The sequence below is a fragment of the Micropterus dolomieu genome, linkage group LG23 (assembly GCF_021292245.1).
Source record: "Micropterus dolomieu isolate WLL.071019.BEF.003 ecotype Adirondacks linkage group LG23, ASM2129224v1, whole genome shotgun sequence".
NCBI classification, from domain to species: domain Eukaryota; kingdom Metazoa; phylum Chordata; class Actinopteri; order Centrarchiformes; family Centrarchidae; genus Micropterus; species Micropterus dolomieu.
The window spans coordinates 3,216,301-3,241,377 of NC_060172.1; the positions used below are offsets into that span (position 1 = coordinate 3,216,301).

A 25,077-nucleotide genomic window follows, 5' to 3' on the forward strand; every position below is an offset into this window, starting at 1 on the left:
CGGTCCTCGGGTCTGACACTTTCTTTCTTCCTACTCCGTCACCTCTCTCTCTCTGAGCCGGTCCTCGGGTCTGACACTTTCTTTCTTCCTACTCCGTCACCTCTCTCTCTCTGAGCCGGTCCTCGGGTCTGACACTTTCTTTCTTCCTACTCCGTCACCTCTCTCTCTCTCTGAGCCGGTCCTCGGGTCTGACACTTTCTTTCTTCCTAAAGGTATCTTCACTTTCTCTTTTATGAACTCTGCTTCTTCCTCTTCCAGCTCAGCTCCGGTCGGTCCAGGAGGAGATGGACAGTCTGGAGGAGGAGAAGGAGAGCGAGCTGGAGGAGGTGCAGGAGGAGCTCCGTTCGGCCCAGGAGGAGGTGCTGATGCTGCAGCAGGCGGCCGAGGAGGCGGCGGCGGAGAGGGAGAACGACATCGCCTCCCTGCAGGAGGAGCTGTGTCGGCTGCGGGCCGAGCTGCAGCGCCTCCACGCCACGGCGCAGGAGTACGAGCTGGAGATCACCACGCTGAGGGCCGAGATCAGCATGAAGAGCCAGAACCAAGACTCGCACAGACCCGGTACCCCGGCCTCAGACCCGGATCCCCTTTAGTATTTAGAAATGATTAAAAACAAAACAAAAACACATGAAGAGGTTTCAGCTAGTGCAGCGAGTAAGAAAGGGTACTGTTCTTCATCTTCCTCCTCCTCTTCATCTTCCTCCTCCTCTTCATCTTCCTCAAAAGGAGAGAAGAACAAAAGGAGGAAGAACTGATGAAAGGAAGTAGAAAGAAAGGAAGCAACAAGGGAAGAAGGAGGTAGGAAGGGGGGAGGAAAGAAGGAGTAGGGTTGTTTATCGTTACTCGGATTGTCTTGTCAGCCCCCTCAGGTCTCTAAAGTGAGAGGAGTCTCTGTCCTAGAGCGGCGTCTCTGGGTCTCATCTGGAGCCATCGCTGGTTTCCCTTCAGTATAAAAGGTGAACGTCGGCTCACCTGCGTTCTGTACCTGAGGCGTTGCTGCTGTTAGCGTTAGCTGGATCTGGGAGAGCGCGACACGTTGAACGCGGTGAAGCGTTCCTTCAGATTCACGCCGTGTTGAAGGAAACGCTTCGCCTTCCTCCCTCGCACCAAACCTCCTGACTGCAGCTGGTGCGGGTTTTTAGTCAAGCTGAACCAAACTTTGGAGCGTTTGCTGCGGTCCGCCACGGTCCAGGACCAGAACCAGAAGGACTCTGATTCTTCAGGCTTTGTTGACGCATCAGGTGACGTTCGGTCTGCAGGAGGAGGAAACAGTTTATGGTCTTCTAACAGTTCAGTAGTTCCTCAGATGAAGACATAAGGTTTCCAAGTCAAAGTGTTTATTGACTGTGGAACAGGATTCTTATCTGTCCGTCCTCGTAGTTCAGCGGCGCGGGACAAACAGACTGCTGGAGGATTTTAATTCACAGCCTGTTGTTTCTGTCGCTGTGACAGGAAATCAGTGAGCAGCAGAGAGAAGATTTACAGTCTTCGGTCTCTGGCTGCTGATTAAAGAGATCGATCACTTGTTTGTAAGTGAATCACTGTGAGCAGCAGCCCTGCTGCTTCTCTTTCAGACTCCTCTTCTGTGTTTGACTCATTAATGTGTCCGTTACAGGACGTCAGCCACGAAGGACTTCATCACGTTTAGTCAGCGCCGGGCGCCGCTTTCTCCGGCTACAAGGACTAACGGAGAAATTAACGGCTGGCATGAAGCTTCTGGTTGCTGTGTGAAGTTTTAAAGCTCCCCTCTGTATCAGCTCTGTGTCTTTGTAGTTCGACACCGTTCAGCGTCTGAACTCCCTGATGACATTTGGTCAGATCAGCATCTTTCCCAGACGCCACACACAAGGAGAGTGACGTCAGCACATTGGTTTGTCCCGCCCCCGGGTTTGTTGTGTTCTCTCTGCAGACCCCCTCTTCCAGGCGATCTTGGCTCTGTTGTTTTGTTCGTTTTGTCGATTGCCGTGTTCGCATATGTCCAAACGAACCGAGCCAAAAGGGACACGCCCCCTTGTTTCGGAACGTCCAATCGATCCAGGTGTCAAAGCACACTTAGCTAAGCCAGTGAGCCAGTTATATCTGTTTATTGGTAAATAAGTAATGTAAAACGTTATTCTTTAAACTGGGCCCCAAAGTGTTTGTTTGTGCCCCTGAGCTAAAATCTTTGGGGACACAAACAAACCTGAAATATTAAAGCATAGAGTCACATGGTGGAACACAGGTAGCTGGTTTCTCACCTGTGTGGCAGGAGAAGCAAAGAAATCAAATCATTATATATCATCATAAAACCTGTCTGTGTTCAGGTGACGTGAGTCAGGTGACGGAGGAGTTCACCTCTCTGACAGACGAACGTCAGACTCTGAGCAGCGGCAACATAGAGTTGGGCAGCAAAGTGGAGCAACTGCAGCAGCAGCGAGACGCGTGAGTGGTCCAGCCAGCTGTCAATCAATATGCTGTTCACTCACTGCCTACAGGTTTTTTATGTTACCCTCTCCTTTAAAAAAACTGCCATTGTGTTAACTGTAAACGTTGTAAATGCAGTTCTGCCCTCTAACCAGCCGACCGCTCCTGCTGAACAGGTGTGAGGACGTGTACCTGGCAGTCCGAGTGGAGGGCGACACAAAGGGTGAACAGGATGAGCGAGCGAAGGCCGACTCGTACATCTCCCTGTCTCAGTCCGGTCCTGAACACCGGGGCCGACCCCCCCAGGAGGATCCGGAGGATCCGGAGGTCTGCAGCTCAGAGCTCAGCGTCCTGCAGGTCCAGCTGAGACAGGCTGAGGAGGCGGCTCACAAAGTGCAGAGAGAGGTAACAGCAGCAGCAGTTCACCAAACTCACAACGGCAGCTTTAATCAGCAGCTGTGCTCGCAGTAAAACTTTGTCTTCTTTACTCTGAATTACATGTAAAAAATTCATCTTTACCAAAACAAAATGGAAGAGATGCATTGTGGTCTGCAGTCAGTCTGAAGGAGTCCAGGGTCTCCTGAACAAAAACAGCTTTTGGTCTGGTTAGTGATCAAACTGGTAGTTAGCTAACTCGCTAACTGGTACTAGTGGGGCGATCCATTTACCTCGGAGGTCGGAGCTGGGAATGACATCACCCCTGTGCTGACGGCGCTCCACTAGAACAGATTTAAGTCGGAAAACCAAGATGGATGCCTCTGGCCATCTTTACCAAAACCAGCTGATAACAGCGCATTACGCAGTATTCTGCACATACAATCACCGTAGCAACACGTCTAGAGATATAAGTTGGACTGTTTTTAATGAGACACAAATAAGACCTGAGTGCGATAAACGCTCAATTAATACAGCTTTCTCCGCTGTTGATTCCAGAAGCAGCCGTCTTGGATTTTGAGGTTGAGGTCGGTGACGTTCTCCCGACTTTCCGAATAGGAAATCTGAATCTTAAGTGGGCGTATCCCTGTTGAAATTTCCGACTTGGAACTCGGAAATTCCGACTTCCGATGTGAAATGGAACGCACCATTAGCCTAACACCACCAGGCACAGTAGCACGCCATCTAGCCTGCCGGTCTATAATACTGGTCAATCTGCAGTTAACTAATAGTTGTCGATATGTTGGCCTTGTTGATTTAAATGTTTTCCTCCACTTGGAACTTGGCTTTCTGTGACTTCACTTGGAATTATACTTTCTTGACTTGAGAGGTTGGGCCGATAGACGATGCCACCGTCCGAGTTAAGTCTTTGCGAGTGAGCATGTGCACATAGGACGACCACTACACCCCCATCCCCCACCCCGCGCGGGCCCCTGATGTCATCGTCCATCCCGATGTTTAAATGTAGACATCGCCTGACTCTGTACTTGAGTTAGAACTTCTGTCGAGAGCTGAGACTGGACTTCGGACTTGTCTATCTTGACTTGAATTGTTGGGTTTCTGAAAAGCACAATGGGATAACTGTTGTTGTGATTTCGAGCTATATAAATAAAACTGAATTGAATTACTTGGGACTTGACCAGGAGCATGCCATGGAACTTCAGCGTCAAGTCTTGAGACCTTACATAGGACCTGCCTGTACCAGACTTGATTTGGAACTTGACTTTGGATCCCTAGACTGAGTATCAAGGCAGGAGACCCCACATGGGACTGACTTATCTGGATTTGGTGCTTCAAAGTCAAAATTCGAGACTAGCTTGGGACTAGCTTATCAGAGACTCTCAGGACTTGTCCATCTTGACTTCCTTCATTTGGGATTTGTCGTGAGGTTTGACTTGAGAGCGTTTAGCTCCACTTTGAACTTGTCTTTCTGTCAGTGTGATGGTTTGAAGGGCGAGCTGGTGGACCTGCAGCAGCTGTACGACAGCAGCCAACGGGAGCGAGCGGCGCTCGAGCAGGAGCTGCAACGCTGCAAGGACGAGCTCCAGAGACTGATGGGCAGGAAGTCACAGGTGAGAGGCCAAAGGTCAACGGTAAATATAAAGTGGGGGGGGGTTCTAATCACCTGTATGTGATTTCTGACTTTAGAACAGTTGAAACTCTCTGTCCTCATAAAACGTTCTTGGTCAGGTTGGTCATTAGGGCGTCAGGTATCAGCTGAATACAGCTTAGGGTTAAAACTGAGACAGGAAATGTAAGTATGGTCTGACATCTCTCTCAAGCTGAAGGCGTAAGTTAAATGTGTAAAGTAATCAAGGTAAGTGCAACGCAGTACACACCTGAAAAAGTCTGTCCGTCTGTACGTTGTGCATGTGGGTCGATACCAGCTTGGCCGAACCCTGTCTGTCATGTTGCTTTGTGGTTTGCAGCAGCTGCAGCTCTGGTCGTGTTGCTGGTTTTTGAGCGTTTTGTTGTGAGCTTCTTCGTAACATCTGTCGCTGCTGGGCAGTTTGTTTCGTCATGTGTCTCTTTCTACGCCTGCTCAGCTGACCGCTTCCTCCGTGCAGCATTCAGGAAGGCTCTAAAGTGGAGCTTTGTTCAATTGTCAAAGGATAAGAGTTCTGACCGTAAAGGTCCATCTGATTGGCTGATAACGTATCATGTGTGGAACAACCCTTAACATACACAGGCATGCAAACTCCTCACCTTTCGTTTTGAATTTGAATCCGTTTTGAAACCAAATGGGTTACCTACGTTATTTGTGCAGGTCAGATGAGAAAATACTTTGGCGGGGGGGTCCTGTCAGGTACAGCCATGTTGTTAAGTTTATAACTTTGTTATTAACCAGTAATGTTCGCTAAGCTAACTGTTCAGAGCAGTGGCAGCAACCTGGATAAAACGTCAACAGGATGAGACATGTTGGCGTCTGTGTCATTTACACTGTGGACGCTGGGGACATGTCCCCGTCACGTTTAGAAAACGTTCGTTAAAAATGCTTTCAAAAATAGCTTGCATCAAGAAATGTTATAGAACAAATCAAAGTGCTTTCAGAAAGGTTCGTTTTACATTTAAGTAAGATAAAACAAGCTACTTATGAAGTGACCCCAGAACGTGCAGCACCAGTCAGTAACTTTAACAACTTCTTGTCAGAGTTTCTATTTGGCCAGATTTTCTGTTCTCTCCCTGTGACCATGAGAAAAGAGGAGCGAAGACTAAATCACGACTCAGCAGGGACATATTACATATGAAAAGTTGATCTGCAGGAGAAACAGATGTGAAAGCAACACATAATGCCTGAGAGCTGCACTGACTTAGATTCTGTTATATTTGTGGATATTAAATTTTCACCTGCCACCTGAATTTAGTGATTCCTTTTACATAAATAAAAACATTTCCATCATAAATACATGTAGGAAAGACAGAGCAGGAAATGTCACCAGAATGCAGGAAATTAAATCTTTAATGCTCAAAACTTTCTGGGGGAGGAGCCCCAGAGCCCCCAACTCATACAGTATATTTCAGCTTTGATGATTTCTATAAAATCCTGTTGTTGTATCGTCACATCTCGTTCTCGTGACAGCAGCATGGTGCATCGCCACGTGAGCTCAGAGTACGGTCACAGCCCTAATCTGAGTGTCCGCACTACTTTTCAACACAAAGTGACGCCCTCTCGTGTCGGTATCTTTCTCTTGTTGTAGCAGACACAACATGTAAGCTTTAAACAGACCCCTCTTCCACCGTCTCTCTGTGTTTCTCTGCTTGCGTATCCTTCTCACCTTTTTTACCCCTGAGCAGTTTGCATGCCTGCATACAGATTTGGATTCAGTTTGTCCCACCTCACTACTTTCCAGAGGTGTCGACCGGAGTCACAAATCTGCAGACGGACTCTTCTGGCAAACGTCAGAAAGGAGCCACTGACTCGTGACCCAAAGCAGACGAGTCTTGCTATAATACTTGACTTGAGACCTGGGTGTCAAGACTTGGCCCTAGACTTGCCTGCTGTGACTTGACACCTGACTTAAGAGTGAAACAGCAGCTAATCGGGGTCTAAACAAACAAACAAGCTTGAAACTCGACATGGGACTTTAGTGTCAAGTCTTGAGACTAGATGTAGGACCTGTCTGTTCGAGACCTGAATTGGGACTTGACTTTTGATCACTGGGACTGACAGCTCTGACAGCTTGGGACTTGCTAATCACAGACTCTTGGGACTTGACTTGGGATTGACTTTCTTTGTTTGGGATTTGACTTGAGGTTTGGGAATGGCCTGTCTCGATGTGGGACTTTGGCCTGTCCCGATAATTGCAATATCGACTCATCGCAGGATATATGGACATGACCTCGGTCACCGGTTTTGCTGACGGTCAAAGCCAAAGAGACGCAGCCGTCCAACATGGTCCAGAAACCGGCATTTAAAAATAAACTGCAAACTTTTGACAGGCAGGACAAATTGCCAAAGAAAATGTCCCAAACTGCCATTCCAGCTTTGTACAACAAAGTGAAAAACTTAATTCTGAGGGAGATTAAAGACGTCTCCTTTTACTCTGCTGCTACAGATATGTGGTCAAGCCCAGATATGGCCCCATACATGAGCCTGACCATACATCGGACAAGTAAGTGGCATAAAAAAGTCTTAAAATGACGATATCGTATTTCGAGTATTCCGAAAATATCGTCCAACAGAAGTAGTTATCGTGACAGGTCTTGTGGGACTTGCTGTATAGCTTCACTAAGGACTTGGGACTAAGGACTTTACTTGTTTTGGGACTGGATTTGCCTTCATGAGATTCGACTTAAGACTCGCCTGTGATGATGTGGGACTGGACTTGCAGCTTGACAGAAGACCTGAGTCTCACATCCAGGCCATGTGGTCCCACCGTGTCATCTAGTTTCCCTCCTGGTTTAACCCTTTAACCCACTCTGCAGATCTGCAGACGGTGAAGGCAGCGCCTCAGAGTGTCGGCAGAGATCTTTAAAAGGCAAGGTGTTGTTAATTTGGCGGTGATGAAGTGCTGCCAAAGCTCTCCATCTTGTCTTTAACCATCTCTGATTGCCTGCCCTTTCTGTTTCCTTCCTCTCATCGTCCTGTTTTTTCCTGATGTCGCCTTTTGTTTCACATTCACACACTTTATACAACGAACTGAATCAAATTCTGTGTAAATTTGATGGTTTCTGATGCTCAGCCTGTTTCTCCTCCATTGTTTTATCTGTTTTTCCGTTTGCTCCTCGCTCGCCTTTCTTCCCGACACGTTCTGGACTTTATTGTTCTGATTTGTTGTTTTATTTCCTCTGACCACGCCCCCTCTCCCCGTGCCTCCCTACACTCCTGCCTTTTGTCTTCTCCCCAGAACTGCACTCGTCCGTCTGAGCCCCCTGTTCTCTCCATCCCCTTCATAGGAATGATTGTAATAGTGGCCTTGATTTGGTGCTGGTGGGAGGAGCTGGCGTCCTAGAGGGGACCAGGTATGGCCACGCCCTTCTTTCTCTACCAGACGCTCTGCTGCTTTTAGAATCTGAGTGGCTGAATCACTGGGGGGACATTAGAGCTACCTGTACTCGACGTCTATCATCGGTGAAGTCCCACCACAGATTAATGACCACATGTCATTTAAAGGCCTGAATGTGTGACGTGTGGTCCGGCCAAGTGTTTCTCTCTGCTGTGATTCACAGAACGTAGATATTGGACGATTCTGTAAAAAACTCCAAATTACATTACAGTTACATGCATTACTTACACCAAAAAACAAAAAAAACCCAGCCTTTACAGAGTACAACATCTGTTTGATCGTACAGAAGTACTCAAACAGATGAAATGGTTGCCTCAACAGCAGCAGGGGCTTCCTCTTGCTCGTCCATTTGATGCCTGCTCTTAAAAACAGTCCTATAAAGAGCTTCTACTGGAACAAACAAGTTGTAGCTCACTGTGATTTTGTGTCTGAGTGTGTTCTGCCTCCAAACACCGAGCTGAGGTCAGCTGACAGCAGCAATGTTAGATGCGTTACGTTTAGACGGCGTTTGCCTGATGGGTGGTTTGAGGAGTGTGTGTGAGTCGGTCATGAGGTTTTTGTGGTGAGAGTGTGTGAATGTGGTGCAGAAGCTGAGCGGGTTCTTTCCAACATGATGACATTACTGATCAAATCTCTCTCACATGACACCCCTCCGTTACAGTGAGGAGGCTCAATCCTGCCGGAAAACAGAATTAAACAGAGGAGGAATATGTAATGATGTCTCGTGATTAAGATTTAAAGGTGGAGCAGACGATTCAGGAGGAAAACACCACAGCACAGAGCGGACTGGGACACAGAAACAGAAAGAGTTTTTACTTGGAGTCATCTTTACAAGATACCGTTGACTCGTGTTAATTATGAGATATTAGGTCAGAAGTCAAAATTGTGAATGTATTTTAGAATCTAATTCAGTGTTTTGACAAACTATCTTATTTTATTGTTCTGATATTGTTAAATATTATCTGCTATTTGTTTTAGATGATCTCGTGAAGGTTTTTGAAAAGCTGTTTTTTCCACGTCAGCACAACCAAAGTATCCCTCAGCACTTTCTAAAGTCACGGTTTGTCACACGTATAATAATGAGGAATAATTTTGACTTAACGAGTGATATTTATGAGAGACAGATTTCACTCAGTATCACATATTATGTTCTCACTATGTTCATTATTGAATTGTCCTTCAATAATAAGACCGTGTTTTTGGGTTACAATTTCTGATAAAAGTGATCTGAATATTTTACATATTCATTTGTTTATTTCATAATACAGTAAATTATTTGTTTTGTCTCATGATGAGATACTAGGCTCTGACTATAAATAATATCTGTAGTTATTTTATGTTTAGTTATAGTTTTGATATAGAATCTGTCATAATCTTTGATTTTTTTATCATTCTGAACTCGAATATTTCTTTTATCATTTTATAATTATACCTCAGCATGCTGGAATAGCTGTTTTTCACACCACCAATACTATGAGAAGTCAGCATTTTAAAATAATAAATATTTTCTTTTAACAGTTTAATACAGAGACGCTTAGTTTGCTATGATTTCCAAATAATTAAATTAATGTAATTCAGTGTAGTTCAGTTTTAATATAGACTATTATATGACAATTTCATTTTGTTTTCACGGAATAAGTTTTTATTTTCTACTTGATTTGCTTTATATTTTTGATTATCATACATCAATGGTTAAAAACTTGTTTTCTTTGTCAGTACGCTCTGACTTCATCATTTTAACTTACTAAGTCATAATTATGATATTTAATACAAATGTTGGCCATCATAAGTCATAAATACAAGACTACTATGTTGCGGTTTTGGCTCAGTTAGTTTGCACATATTACGTATTTTAGAAGTGTTATACATGGTCGTAGTTTCAACAGACTAATATAAGTCTGAATTTTTCACATTTATTCTCATATTATTTTAGATAATCACTCGTTTATGAACTAAAGATTTGAAGCCTGCAGTTTGGCAGTTCGGCCGTCGCCATCTTGTTTTTTTTTGGAACCAGACGTGACCATATTTGGATGACAGGGTGGCGCTAGCTAGCTTGGTTAGCAAGCTGCATCTGTAATTCACATTAACTGTGATATTAGCTGGGATGCTAATTTTGGCTAGCAACAAACGGGCTTAATACTAAACATACTTACTGAAAAATGAGCAGCCGACTCCTGATTAGCTTTTTCAGCGGCGCTGTTTTTTTCTGCAGCCGCTGGAGTCGCCCCCTGCTGACTGCTAGAGAGAATGCAGGTTTAACTGCAGCGCTGTTGTTTCAGCACAGCTTGGTGTCCGTGCCAGAGTTGTGAAAAAGCTCAGTTTGTGAAAATTACAATTTTTAAACACTGGACGATTAACAACGAAGGTTTAAATCTATTTCCAAACTAGAAAATAGCTTTAAACCTTCATTGTTAATCGTCCAGTTGTCTTTTCTTTGTCTTTAAACGTGACTGGCAGTAACTCCACTCACATGTCTTCATCTTTTTCTCAGCAGAGTGACACTGGAGGCTGGAACCTGGCGGTGGCAGCGGTTGCAGTGGCGGCCATTGTAGTTCTGGTCGTCCCCAGCTTCACCAGGACCTGAGGTCTACACAGGAAGTGACCTCACTGGGAAGTCTGGGATTGTGGGATTGCCGTCACCCATCCAGCTCTGCCCTCATACATGTTGCTGTCCTGATGTCTGCTTGTTGCATCGCTCTGTTTAGCGGGACAGCGCCGCCGAGACGTTTTCACCCGAATGCCTCAGACGTCTGTGAGCACGTTTTGATAAACGACGTCCTCCGTAAAGACTCGTAACTCTTCCTGCAGGTCGTCATCGCACCGTGGATCAGTTGGTTGATTTATCGATCGGCGGTGAGGTTTCCAAATATCCACCATCATGATCCAGGAGTGTGACGGGAAGTTGTCATTTTGCATTATTTTTAAAAGATTCCATTGTTTTCAGAAGCAACCAGAGGTGGATGATTGTTACCTGCTCAGCTCAGTGGAAGAAGTACTCTTTACTTACATAAAAGCAGGATTACCACAGTGTAAAAACTACTTAAAATGTCAAAGTTCTCAAAATTAAGAATAGCCATAGTGTCATAATACTATAAAATATTTTGCAGTAATGCAACATTTCATGTTGCCAGTTAAAGTGGACCTGATTTTGACTATTTAAATGTACTTTAGTGTAAAAAAAAAAAAGAAAGGTCATATTTTATTTGTTGACATGTGTTTTTTGTGTATCTTGCAAAGTAACTTAAATTACTAAATGTGGTGAAGTAAGTGGTATGATATTTCCCTGGAAAATGGAGTAGAATAATAGTATAAAGTGGAATAGAAAAGTTCAGATTTAGTTTAAGTGCCGTACTTGAATAAATGTACTTGTTTATTTTCCTACACTGTTTACAGTAAAGTCCTGTAGTAGTAAATCACAAAATGACTTCACTGATAGACAACGAAGAGATAAAACACAAAGAGCGGCGGATCAGCTTGAGCCCGTCCAGATGCTAAAAACACAAAAGTACAAAATGTTAATGCTGTAAATCTTTATCTTTTATTAATCCAAGATTTTCCTTCTGAGTTATAGTAACAAACCAACTTTCTTTAATATTCAAAATACAAATGAATAAATGCCCAGATCCACAGTGTCCATTGTTTGGTAAGCAGTTCAACGTTTCCTGTGGAAAACATAAGTGAACATTTAGTGTAGCAAAACCCATTTTTATTTTCTACAGAAACTTTGGACTTCTAAAAACCAAACGGTGAAGATGCTGCAGACAAACAAACAAAACAAACTTACAGCAAAATGGCCTTTTAAATATGAGCTAACAAAGGTGTCGTGTTTGTGTCCACCTGATGTATGAAAGTCCAATATTGACTCAGGTTTGGTTTTGCTCGGACTCAGCTGTTGATCCTCAGTGGGATCGGCAGTATTACAGGCTGTTTAACTCTCTGAGGTCTATGGGCATTTTTTTCAATTTTACCTTGAATTTACATATATTCTTATATATATTATATATCAAAATGTGCAGAAAACCCCCAGCTGTCTGTATAACCTGCTCACCATGTGTCCCAGAGCATTGTGTAAAGAGAGAGAGAGATAATGTGACTGGAAAGCAAAAAAATTTAAGTCAGGTTTTTGAAATTCTTTCAGAAAGCTTCACACAAAATGCAGACAGACAGACCAGTTAGACAATGTGAGAGGCCGTCTTCTCTTCCTCCTAGCTCACTGCAAGAATAAGAACTCTGACCTCGAGAATCTGTTGACTAAATATCCGAACCATATTAATGTGCTGCATTATCGCCGAGATATTAACAGAAACACTGAGTTGATGCGCCCGCACGTTCTGAGACGTCATGAATATCAGTTAATGCAGCTTTAAATCGATGATGAAGTAATCACTACAATTCATGTTTATGAATGAAAATCAGACCTCTGGCTCCGTCAGGTGTTCACTAGATTATCTTATTGACCCAACATGAATTATTTAGAGCCGTTTTATTTCCCAATGAACTGAACCAAAAGGTGTTCCTATTTATTTATTTTACTTTGAATAATTATTCAGTAGTCTAACAATAGCTCTAAAATTCTTTGCCTTATGTTTCCGTAAAGGATTTACAGAATATTTTGCACTCGCTGGGTTACTTATGAAGACAGAGATAACGGTAGCAGATAAACTTTGATTGTTTAGTGTTATTAATAAAAGGACTCATCTGCAGTCCTGCTTAATGCTGAATATTATCTTATCACGTGTTTGTCCAAAAAAAAATGTAGCATGAGAAAAAATAATAATTCAGTCAGCTTTATTTACCTACATATCCCTTTACAGGTCAATTTCAAATGTCTGTATTTGTATGTTTCTAGCACCAAACAGTAGTGTGTACCTCTACTTAAGTAAAAGAGCACCTTTTTAAACTTTAGAAAGGTCTTTGTTGGAGCTGAATCATTCCGAGGAGAGATTATTTGTGTCGACTGAGTTCACTGTGCCAGTTTTTAAGCTTAGATTGTGTTTTTTGATGAAAAAAAGCATGTTGTAGAAAATTTTAGGAAACAAGTTTACCTGCTGCTGTAGCCAGAAATGTATTTTATTTATACAAATGATGTTTTATTTAATATCCGTAAGATCAGCACATGAAGGAAAAGTAAAGCTTTTGGTGAAAATTTAAAAACACGTAGAATTATACAGCCTCATTCAGATGGGATTAAAATAAAATGCATACACCGTAAAGTAATAGCCCGGGCTTTAACTGGATTCAATCTCTTAACTCACTGAGCCTGTTTTTATTTTAACAGTATGAATATTAGTTGTATAAAAATTAATCATAACATAAATAATGAATCATTTGATGTTGCTCTGAGAGACAGCACATCAAGGCTGACCTCAAGGCCAAACTCGTTCTGTAAAATTAACTGATCTAACAGTGTTTAACATACTGACAAAATATTTATGTTGGTATGTTATTTAAGCTGCTCAGCTCAAGAGGACAATTTCAGGACAAACAAACTTCTATAAAAACCAGACTAGGCTTCTAATTGAGACGTTTATTTGTCCAAACCTGCGGCCTCACCAAGCCAGTAACAGGGACGCGCGTCCAACTGGGACTTAATTTGGACATAATGGGTTTTAATTTAAAGTTTTACGGTATTTGCCTGTGATTCTTCCTACATCTAAATTATATAGATGTCATTATATATAATTAGTGCTGCAACTATTATTTTCATTATCGACAAATCCGCCAACTATTTTCACGATTAATTGACTCATTGTTTTGTCTATAAAATGTCAAGAAATTGTGAAAAATGCTCATCACAATTTTCCAGAGCCCAAAGGGACGTCTTCAGATTGCTTTTTTTGGTCCAACTAACAGTCCAAAACCCAAAGACTCTTCATTTACTGTCAGAAATTACAAAGAATAGCAGCAATTCCTCAATTTAAGAAGATGAAAACAGCTAATTTTTCTGATTTTTGCTTAAAAAATGCCTGAAATGATTAATCAATTATCAAAATAGTTGTCGATTAATTTTCTTTCGACCAACTAATCGACTAATTTTTGCAGCTCTATACATAATATAAGTTTAATAGTGAATAAAAGAGGCCCCAGGATAGAGCCTTGCAGAACACCTTCACTAATGAAAATGAGACTGGCTGATAAAATATTATGTTACAGAACAGAAATTTAATTTGTCAATACAGAAAAGTGAGAAATGAGTTTTGATAGTCATACAACCATTTAGGAGACCTTAAATAACTCAAAAATGTTGTGTTTTTTCTGTAGAAATGAAGAAATAGATGAATAAATCCTCTCTGAATGCGGCTGTAGAGATACAGATCATATCTCAAACCCCAAAGATAAACCCGCTGATGACGGGTCAGAGTGAACACATTTTCTTTTGTCTATATTTTATATGTTTTTTATTCGGGGCGATTAAATCCTCCCCCCATCATCCTTTGTTTTGCACACTTTTAGTTTTTGAATGGATTGGGATCGAGGCCTGATTCATGTTTACATTTAAGTGGTGACCAAATAATCACAGGAGCTACAATCAGACGTTCAGATGACTGTGATCCTGTTTTAGGCTGGAAAAAGGTTATTTAGATTTAAAACTGTTTCTCTGGATATGTGACGATGCATGTGACCAAATATTAGCAAAATAAAAGACATTCCAGTTCTAACACTAGCACCGGCGATACAACACTGTTGAGCGTTTAAATACTGTATATATAACAAAACCTTCTCAGCTCGCTCTGCTTAGCATGATGGGTGGACAAAATACCTGGAACACATGATAAAGAAGGCCTTTAACAAACTGTAGGAACTAAAACTCAAATAATAGAATTATTTATTTAGTATTTAATGATTAAGTGATATATGTATTGTGATTAACATCAGGGCATTGATAAGGATATAACAGGTCTAGCAGCATGTGTCATTAAGACCTTGTCATATAATTTCTGCATGAGATCTAGACATGTAGTTATTTTAATCAGATTATAATGGTGGAGATACAGACACACAGATTCTGTAAATAACATCAAAACTGTAGACGATGAAGCAGCCGCTATTTATTTCAGGGGTTTACTTTGTAATGTGTGGAAGCCCATTTACACCAGGAAAATATTTAATAATTAAAGTTAGAAATTATAAAATTTGACTTGTTTCTGCCAGAAAAGAGAAAAACATTTATACAAATTGGATATTACACAAAATAATTCACAATTCTGACTTAAATCATAATTTAAACTTTAAGAGTCATAATTTTAAGAGTTTTAAGTTAAAACGTTAAGTAAAATTTTGGACTTACTAACTCCAAATTTCAAGGAATTCAGTCAATATTTTAACTTTAACTTTTAACTAAAATGATTGTAAGCCTTTTTACTTTGAAAGTCATAATTTAGTAAATTTGACTTTAGTGAATAAAAAATTGACAACGTCCCTGATATTTTTGTCTTATCTCCTGACTTTAAGTATTTAATTTATTGGCATGAATGTAATGATGGACTGATTATTGGTTTCCTGATATCTAATAGCTGATTTATCAATGCATTTAATTTATGTCTAGCTTGTTTTTGTGGTGTATCTGGGCCTCCATATTTATCGATCGTTGGTCGTAGTCTTTACCGTCGTGTCTTGAGATGTCGGTAATGTACGTTTTGTTTGTGTCGTTCAGTACTTCTTCTGACAGGAAACGCCAGTGTCATGTTGTAAAATGTGAATGTTAGTACAGAAACAGTGAGTTTTGGATGCTGACTGAATAATTAATGAATCAGCCTGTTCTGATCTTTGTTTCTCTTAGTTTTTAGTAAAAACACTGAATCTTCCTGGACGCTGCATGCTGATGCCGCTCTGTACAAACTCTGTACGTCTTTTGTAGGAACACTTGATCATGGTTGGTTCTGTTCTGTACATACAACAGTTCCAGTTTGATTCTTAGATGGTGCTCGTTATTTTTCATACAGCCAATTAGAGTGTAGTTCAGAGGTTTCGTCAAACATCGCAGTAGAAATAGAGTCTGGGGATGGACTGATCATTGGTTTCCTGTTATCTAATAGCTAATGTATCAGGACACGCTGCTGCTGGTTTCCTGATTTATCACAGAGCTGTTTGTCTGAATCACACCGAATTCGAGACAAAAAAACGTGCATTTTATGTTCACAGATTTCTTTGATCATTTCTGACATCAACATTTTGGAAAGAAACTATTCAACCGTTTCTTCCCCTGCGCACAAAATGATGTCTTTTGTTTGTAGTAAGCAGCAGAAACACAGTGAACAATGTAATGTACTTATTTTAACCCAAACCTCCATGTAAATTTGGATTTGGTGCCGAAATACAAACAGTTAACGATCCTGTAACGTTAAAGTCACAAAACCTCTCCTGATGGTTCGTGTGTGTGTCTACGAAGACGCCTGGAGAATTGTTCCGTAAACAGTTTTATAACTGGAGATTTCACTGGCGTAAAACTGCAACATTTAAAAAATAATCAACACGACCAATCACATGATCCTCTGTGGAATTTTAAAAAGCAACACAAACACATTTAACCATCTGCTTGGTTTGGTAGAACCCGTTCTCACGCCTGACCCTCACACATGGACACATGGTCAAGACCCGTTGGCGTCAGTTTGTGACGGTAAAAGCAGCGTAGGTTAATGCACGTAACACCAAACCTGGATCTTTTCATAAACCTAACCAAGTAGTTTTGGTGCCTAAACAAAACTGCAACGTTTCACAACATTAACAAGTACTTTTATTTTGAAAGTCTCACCGGACGTTGCATATTTATTCTTCTTGATCACAGAGCCCTTTTACGTTGAAAAACTATGCTAAATGGTACTCAGGGCGTAAAAAAGCGACGCCAAGGGGTCGGAGCAAGCGTCTATATGTGACGAGTTGGAGTGAGAATGTGTTGACCTTATTGACTTATTAACTCTGACCTGACTGCTCAGCTAAGTTTAGGAAAACTACTTTTGGACAGTCGGCATGTTCAGTCAGAGCAGCAGATAAATGGAACTCACTTTGGGCCCAAACATATTATTAAAAAGAAGAACAGCCTCCCTGTGACATCAGAAACCCGGATCAGTCCTTCCTTAGCGGTGTCGTGACCAGCGTTAGCTAGCTCCGTGTTGCATGTTAGATTTAGAGACTGTAGTAAACGTGCATGAGACTAGACGAGTAGATCCAGACGCAGTAGCCGCTGTAGAGTTAGACGACGCTCAGCATGACAGTGGTAGCATGAGCGCTGTAATCCAATTCTTCCATCAGTCACCTTCCAACCGTTTATTACTGTTTATGTAGTTAAGAGTTTAAAAAAAGTCTGATGTTTTAAACTCTTTTTGGTGTCTGTCTCCTCCAGAGTTCAGTCAGTTTCATCTCCGTGTCCAGTACAGAGAGAGGACGTCTAGCTTAGCTTCGCTTAGCTTAGCACAAACACTGGAGGATGGCTGCATCAAAACAGAACAAACCCACCTTCCAACAGCTCCACCTCCGTCTGGTTTGGTTAAAGTTGGAGCTATTTGTTTATCAACAACCACTGCTAGGCTAGCAGTTACCCCCTGTTTCCAGTCTTTGTGCTAAGCTAGGCTAACCACGCCCTGGACCTAGCTCTGTATTGGACGAATGAAGCTGATGTTTCCGTGTGACTCTGGAGAGTTTAAACTCTTGGTGTGTCCTCAGAGGATTGTCCTGCTTCTTGACGCTGTGTTTGTCTGTCAGGTATCGGGTGTGCTGTACGAGCTTTTAGTTAGACCTCTAAGCTTTGAGTAAACCGGCATGTCGTCGTCTGGCTGCTGTTTGTTCTGTTTTAAATGATGGGTTCTTCTCTTCCTGTCGGTTTTTCTCTCTCTTTTCTGTCCTTTGCTTCTTTAAAGGACTCTTAATAACTGTTTTTGTTTTTATTTTTCTGTGATGGTTTAGTTTAAATGGCCTGTACATTTTGTAAATGAATTGACCAATAAAAAGTAGTTTATCCTTGTCTTTAATGTCTCTTATTGTTAACACTGACTGTATAAAAGAAGTGGGCGGAGCCGCCGTGACGTCCCCCACCCAGTTAGTTTGTGGACCCCCGCTGAAGCCTCCAGTTTGGCATTTTGCCCGTCGCCATCTTGTTTTCTTCTAACAAGATGTGACCATGTTTGGACAAGAGGGTTTGTTAGCAAGGTGCATCTGTTATTCAGGTTAACTGTGATATTAGCTGGGATGCTAATTTTGGCTAGCAACAAACAGGCTGAAAACAAAACGTACTTACTGAAAAATGAGCAGCTTTTTCACATCTACATCTCTCGTCTCATCTCAACAACATGTTAGCGCAGTAATGCTAGCTAACGTTCATGGCTTGGTTGCTACTAGCTAGATAACGTAGCTATGTTCCACACAGAAATATATCTCACCTGATGTGTTTAATCCAACGACTCTCAGTCCTTTTATCACATATCCTCTCATGGAAGCTCTTTGACGTTAGCTTTGGTAACGTTAGCTTCGGTAACGTTAGCTTCAGACATTGAGAGAAAAGGTTACTTCACATACGCGACTTTTGGGTTTGTGGTCTTTGTAATTATGTATTTTCAGTCTTATGCTTCAACAGTTTTACATCAAACTGTGACTTTCTTGACTTTTAAATGTTTATTTTAAACTGACAAACGTGTGTAATATTCAATTCAAACGGGATCAAAACATTAGTTGTCTCTTACCATTGAATACGGAACATATTTTTTCTGAAGTAAGGTCCCATGGTGGTCCACCGTGAAGAGGAGGGACTTAGGCTGTCTATCCTGATTGACAGGTCGCCATGGTAGCGGCTTGTCAATCAGCTTGTAGCCCCGCCCTAAAGCCTCCCCTGCTTCCTGGTCTCTGTTCCTCTAAATGGGACCATAATTTACTAAATGAACATCATGCTGTGTTGAAGAAGACTTGAAACTAGCGACTGAGACCAGAAACTCATCAGGAAAGTGTTTACTGAGGGAATAAATCAGCTGACAAGTAGAAACATTTTCTCAGAGACTTCTATACAATCAGGTGGAGTCGCCCCCTGCTGGCTGCTGGAGAGGACGCAGGTTTAAGGAGCTTCACTTTAGAGACCTGGAGCTTCCTGCTTGATGGTGATGTTGAGTATGATTATTTATTTTCAGTTTTGATAAGATTTTATTATGAGTATCAATAAAAGACCCCTTAAAGACCCTTTTTAAAGTTTTATGAAAATAAACTTGCATCACAATGAATATTACATTACATTATTATAAAAATATTACACTCTGTTAATTCACTTTATGTTACACATTGTTATTTAATATAATATTATGCTCTGTTCATCTGAGTTGCAGTGTTGTATGGTTTTATGTTCTCCCACGTTACTTTAAACCACGTTACCTTGCAGTTATGCATCTTTTCTGACAAAATTACAATAAACAATCATAGTTATTCATCTTGTATAACAAAACAAGATGATAACGTGTGATCACAAGCCATCAGGTTTACTGTAATATGCTGTCCAGTGTAAGTTATTCTCCTGAACAGACGTCAGGAAGAGCTGCTGCTGATTATTAATAATGCTCTTATCATCCCTGCGTCCTTCTCAGAGCAGCAGAGGCCTTTAACCAGCTGAGAGCATCGTGAGTAAAGCTCACAGGAACTCGGCTTTAATTTTAGTTTGTCTCTATATTTACCCATCAGGCTGCGGTTTTACTCTCACCCTGACAGAAGTGTGAGCTCGTGTTTGTACTTCTGTCCCGTAGGTTTTATATAGTAGGCTTCTGACCTCATACAGTAATACTACGATAATACTTTCTCAAATAGATTCCCACGAGTCAGCATCTTTATAAAAGGTTTCAGACTCCAGTTTGTAGTCTCTAAGCCTGATGACATCACTATGACATCATCAGGTTTGATGAGGACTAATGGAGTTTTCAATTTAAAGGTTTTAATCCCCTAAAAAGCCCTGAAACCGTGCAGATAATCCCAAAAAACTAAAGATTATTTTAACCTTCTTATGTTTTTAAGTGATCAGTTGATCATTTGTTTACAGAAACCATAAACGTTACACAGGAGGATCTTTTCCATCACGGGTAACTTTGAACAAACGTCGAATGTGTTTCATTCCTCATAAAACATTTACACAGATCAAGTATTTTAAATCCATGATCGTTGGGGTCCAGGTTAAACTAACAGAGGCCTTCACAGTGCCACACGGGGTCCAAAACCATTCAGGTGATCCCTGAAAGTCTCATTAGAAAAACTACATTTCCACATTAGTTATAATAATAAGTATTTTAGAAGAATTTAAAGATGGAAAATTATTCAGTTTCATAGTGAAGAAAAATGGCTCTTCAGGCTTCAGCCCTGCAGAATGAAGCAGCCGTCAGACAGAGAACAACATTTAAAATATTACTGCAGCATTAAACATGAATAATTAGTGCTGAAGTCCAAACAAACAGAACATTCGATAGATGAAAAGAAAAACAGGATTCTGAAATCAGATTCGATCCCCTGATCCAGTCTTTGATCTGGATCAGACTTCAGTGTTTGTTGGACTGGGATTAACGAACAGAAGTCTGGATTTCAGGAACAAAATGTATTAAAACTTTAAATCTGGTCAAATAATACGTCCTTTGTATCATGTAGTATGTTTGTTTATCAAGTTCAAGTTTGTTCATACAGCACATTAAAAACAGGACATGTACAAAACAAAGACAGCAGGTCAAGATGTGGGTCTGCAGGAGATCTGGAGCAGCCATGAAAAGGCTTATTCTGATCGGACCACCTCAGCGCTTTGACAGGAGTGTGAACATGTAGAAGACCTGATGAATAAGAAGGTGCCAGACCGGTCAGGGTCCCTGCAGGGCCCTCATTCTGAGATCGGCCTCCTGAAAGCTGTTGGTCTGTTCACAAAAGTAGAAGAAGAACTTTATTTTTTTGGCTTTTTTCTGATTTAAAACGTCTTCAAAATATCCACAGTGCATCTGTGTTTGTTGTGGGACGCTGACTAATCCACCTGTAGTTCTTTCTACAGCTGACAGCTACATTGTGATCTGTAATCCCATTTAGAGCCATCTAATCCAGATTAGGTAATCTTATAAAGTTTATATCTGGATCAGAGCGATCTAATCCAGCGCTGCTTTGATGGAACAAAAGTAAAATGGATTACTGGATCCTGGATAGCAAAATCCGGATCATTCTGATCCAGATTAAACTTTTTGACCAACTGGGCCCTGGCGGACTGAGGTAGTGTCCTGATTGGCTGCCCTCTGATGACGTAGGGTTTCTCTTCACGCCAGTTTATGAGCAACTTTTTACAAACGGGCCCCCGGTGTCTGTCCCCGGTTTGGAGCCTCTAAAAATACCTGGAGGTGTCACCGCGGCCTGTGGGGGTTCCGGGGTGGGGGGGTCCGGCCTGTCCCCGCCCCGGAGCCCCGCCGCCACCCAATGAGCTGCGGCCTCCGTATCTGTGCGGGATTAGAGGATGCCCGGGCTGTACTTGTATATGGTCATGGCAGGGGCATTCCTGGGAGTCCAGCGGAGTGACGCCGAGCTTTTTAAACCTCTGCTCCACTTCTCCTCCACCCGCAGTCCCGACTCTCTCAGGCCGCCGCCGCCTGCGCGTCTTTACCCGGACACAGGAGCGAGTCTGTCCGGAGGAAGAAACACTCTCTTCTTCTTCTTTCTCCTTCTTCAGTGACGTTCCTTCATATTTTATCCCCGCAGGAGCCCATGACACGGCCCGCGCTGGATTAACGGACTCTGGATCTGCTCTCTGGCCGGAGCGCACGCTTCCACTCTTTACGCAAACTTCGGTGAAGCGTGTGACTCCCAGCTGGCTTGGCACTGCCCCCGCCGCTCCTCTTCCTTTCTCTTTTTTCTGCCTTTTCTTCTCTTCCCACTCCGCTTTGTCCTATAAAAGGGGGGCAGCATGATGAGCAACAGCGGCTACTTGGAGCCGCACCAGCTGCCGCCGCAGTTCTACCAGAGCGCCGCGGACATCGGCGAGGAGGAGGAGGAGATGCCGGCCACCGAGAAGGACCTGGCGGAGGACGCGCCGTGGAAGAAGATCCAGCAGAACACGTTCACCAGGTGGTGCAACGAGCACCTCAAGTGCATGAACAAGCGGATCAACGACCTGCAGAAGGACCTGAGCGACGGGCTGAAGCTGATCGGGCTGCTGGAGGTGCTGAGCCAGAAGAAGATGTACAGGAAGTACCACTCCAGACCCAACTTCAGACAGATGAAGCTGGAGAACGTTTCCGTCGCCCTGGAGTTCCTGGAGAGGGAACACATCAGACTGGTTTCTATCGGTGAGTCCCGCAGAACACACGCGCGCCCAGCGTGGAGAGTTTTTACGCACATTTTTACGCACAAACACAAACTGCGCGTTCAGAGACAGAGACAATGTTAGAGGGCTGAGAGGGATGAAATGAGCTCCGAAGATACCAGATCCAGAAGCAGCAAAGATAAAGAATCCACTTCATCTCTGTTATTGCACTTTTTAAATCATTTGTTCTCCAGAATATGTCAGACACAAACTATGAGCTTCATAAAGAGCAGATTTAGGAAACAGAAAAGTGAAGAATGTTCAGAGCAGCTGCGTGATTAGTAAGAAACAAATGAAACATAAATACATACAGAACAGGAACGTGTTTGTTGAGGAGAGTGAAATGTTTAATAACCAGGAGCATCTCTGTTCATCCAAAAAGGGTTTTAAACTTTAATATTGACTTTATTGAGACCTGTAAATGTTCCTCTTGAAGAACTCGGGTGTAAAGAGTCTTTAATGTTGCTGCAGCTGCTTGTTGCGGCTCTCAGGTGTGTTTGCAGGTGTTAACAGCCTCAGTAAAGAGCTGCTGAGTGGAACTGTGTGTCTGTAGGTAACCTAATACTTTTTGAGGTCCTAGATGATAAGTATACAGTATTTTATAGAAGTATTTTTATTTTCTGGATTATTTAGGAGTCAAAACATTTTATTTATCAATAAAAAGGACCAACTAGCTTCGATCACTGACTTTTCAGTTTAACACAAAAAGGAGACACTTTTTTTCTTTCTGATAATGTACATTTTATGGCCTTATTACCATTTAAAGACCTTTAAACCAATAAAATACTGTAACAATAATCAATTAAGTACCTAATTATTTTGTCAAATCCCATCAGTTATTATCTTCATTCACCCCTTAAATAAATCTACCCAGTTTAGGTCTACTGATGACTTTAAAAAAACCTAAACCCTCAGAATCATTGAATCCTCCATAAATGGACCTGAACCCCGCAGAGTCCAGAGTATTTACACGTCACTGAATTTACACCTTTGACTGAAAAGTTACCAAGAAACTTTTGGTTTTGTAAACTTTAAAAACGACTCTGAAAAACCAGATTCACCCAAATCCAGCTGCGTTACTTTCACCGGGTGAGACCTGAACGTTCTGCTCCGTGATGGAGAAAGAAAGTTCAGACGAGCTTCTCCTGCTTTTCAGTGAAATTTAGGGAGTTAAATATCCACTTTGATACAGAAACACATCAAAGTTACGCTTAATAACTTACTGATTATCATCTTTCAATCCCGTCAGACGTCTTCTTCACAGAGAGAATAATGAAAAGTGAAGGTTTTAAACAGCCGAACAACACCTGAGATCCAACATGTGAAGCTGACACACGACTTCTACTTTGAACCTTCCACTGGATCTGCAGTCTGATGTAGTACTGTGATGTTGTACTGTAGTGCAGTACTGTGATGTTGTACTGCAGGGAAATACTGCGCTACTGCAATGTTGTACTGTAGTGTAGTACTGTGATGTTGTACTGTAGGGAAATACTGCGATGTTGTACTGTAGTGTAGTACTGTGATGTTGTACTGTAGTGTAGTAGTGCAGTACTGTGATGTTGTACTGTAGGGAAATACTGCGGTACTGCGATGTTGTACTGTAGTGTAGTACTGTGATGTTGTGCTGTAGGGTAGTACTGCAGTACTGTGATGTTGTACTGTAGGGTAGTACTGTGATGTTGTGCTGTAGGGTAGTACTGCAGTACTGTGATGTTGTACTGTAGTGCAGTACTGTTGTACTGTAGTGCAGTACTGCGGTACTGTGATGTTGTACTGTAGTGTAGTACTGTGATGTTGTGCTGTAGGGTAGTACTGTGATGTTGTACTGTAGGGTAGTACTGTGATGTTGTGCTGTAGGGTAGTACTGCAGTACTGCGATGTTGTACTGTAGTGTAGTACTGTGATGTTGTGCTGTAGGGTAGTACTGTGATGTTGTACTGTAGGGTAGTACTGCAGTACTGTGATGTTGTACTGTAGTGCAGTACTGCGGTACTGTGATGTTGTACTGAAAGTAATGGATTCTGTTGGGCCCCATTTGATCTCTGTTTTCAACAGCTCCCTATCTACTGGTTGTGTCCCTGATTATTTTAAAACGGCTTGCGTGAACCCACTTTTAAAGAAACCTGGTCCCTGATCCCTCCCTCCCACATAATTTTAGACCAATTTCAAAACTGCCTTTTATTGCAAATATTCTAGAAAGAATTGTGTCCAAACAGCTGCTCGCTGTGCTGGAAAATAAAATATTATTTGAGAAGTTTCAGTCTGGTTTTAGGAAGTACCACAGCACTGAGACTGCCCTGCTTAAAGTCACCAATGACCTTTTAATGTCTGCTGATGAAGGTATGTGCTCAGTCCTGGTACTCCTGGACCTTAGCGCTGCTTTTGACACCATTGATCACAACATCATGTTAGACAGACTGAGGCACTGGGTGGGGATCTCTGGTACTGCTCTAGAATGGTTTTCATCCTACCTGTCAAATGGGAAGTTCTGTGTGTCTGTAAACAACTATGTCTCCTCGTTCTGTCCAGTTAAATATGGTGTGCCTCAGGGGTCGGTCTTAGGACCCATTTTGTTTTCCTTGTATCTGCTTCCCCTTGGACATATTATCCATAAACATGGCATTTCTTTTCATATTTATGCTGATGACACACAAATATACTTGCCCGTCAGATCCACAGACCCTGGAATGCTGAGTTCACTTAACAACTGCCTTTGTGAAGTTAAAAAATGGATGTCAAATAATTTCCTCCAGCTGAACTCAGACAAAACAGTAATCCTGGTCATCGGGTCTCAGCAGATGGCAAATCAAATACTGACATCTGCTGGTTCCCTAGTAAATCACATTAAGCCTGTGGCAAAGAACCTTGGTGTTTGGTTTGATAGTAATTTAAATTTCGAGCAGCACACCACAAAGCTTGTTCAATCATGTTTTTATCAACTTAGAA

The 25,077-nt window shown here is 42.0% G+C and overlaps 2 protein-coding genes and 1 long non-coding RNA gene across 16 annotated transcripts in view; 2 read left to right on the plus strand and 1 right to left on the minus strand.

Moving 5' to 3' along the window:
- Positions 1–257: 257 nt before the first annotated feature.
- On the plus strand, positions 258–12,772 carry LOC123963735 (sarcolemmal membrane-associated protein-like). 5 transcript variants are annotated; one of them, XM_046040770.1, is made up of 6 exons: positions 258–558; positions 2,301–2,418; positions 2,556–2,805; positions 4,272–4,406; positions 7,683–7,797; positions 10,336–12,772. In XM_046040770.1, exons 1-5 carry the CDS (start codon positions 285–287, stop codon positions 7,785–7,787), a joined length of 882 nt encoding a protein of 293 aa, XP_045896726.1. In that variant the 5' UTR covers positions 258–284; the 3' UTR covers positions 7,788–7,797; positions 10,336–12,772. The 5 variants fall into 5 exon arrangements, with proteins under 5 accessions (XP_045896726.1, XP_045896730.1, XP_045896727.1 ...); XM_046040774.1 differs by having other exon boundaries at positions 2,577–2,805; XM_046040771.1 differs by having other exon boundaries at positions 10,339–10,442.
- LOC123963736 lies at positions 11,366–18,554 on the minus strand. The gene is made up of 3 exons (XR_006823252.1): positions 18,518–18,554; positions 18,218–18,318; positions 11,366–11,506 (listed from the first exon to the last, which is right to left on the minus strand). It is a non-coding gene; the product is annotated as an uncharacterized LOC123963736 (long non-coding RNA).
- Positions 18,555–21,312: 2,758 nt separating this feature from the next.
- LOC123963275 (filamin-C-like) overlaps positions 21,313–25,077 on the plus strand; it is a 60,375-nt gene continuing 56,610 nt past the window's right edge. For 7 of the 10 annotated variants that reach the window (XM_046040006.1, XM_046040013.1, XM_046040007.1 and 4 more), the window contains exon 1: positions 21,314–22,111. In XM_046040006.1, coding sequence (XP_045895962.1) covers positions 21,730–22,111 — 382 coding nt within the window. In that variant the 5' untranslated portion in view covers positions 21,314–21,729. Of the gene's footprint in view, positions 22,112–25,077 lie in introns of all 10 variants that reach the window. The other 3 variants (XM_046040014.1, XM_046040008.1, XM_046040012.1) reach the window with 1 other exon arrangement.

Bases quoted from the DNA above. Each gene is read 5' to 3' on its own strand.
- LOC123963735 (XM_046040770.1), top strand. From the start codon at position 285: ATGGACAGTCTGGAGGAGGAGAAGGAGAGCGAGCTGGAGGAGGTGCAG. The intron at 559-2,300 runs GTACCCCGGCCT...GTCTGTGTTCAG, and splicing joins CCAAGACTCGCACAGACCCG to GTGACGTGAGTCAGGTGACG. The intron at 2,419-2,555 runs GTGAGTGGTCCA...CCCTCTAACCAG, and splicing joins CTGCAGCAGCAGCGAGACGC to CCGACCGCTCCTGCTGAACA.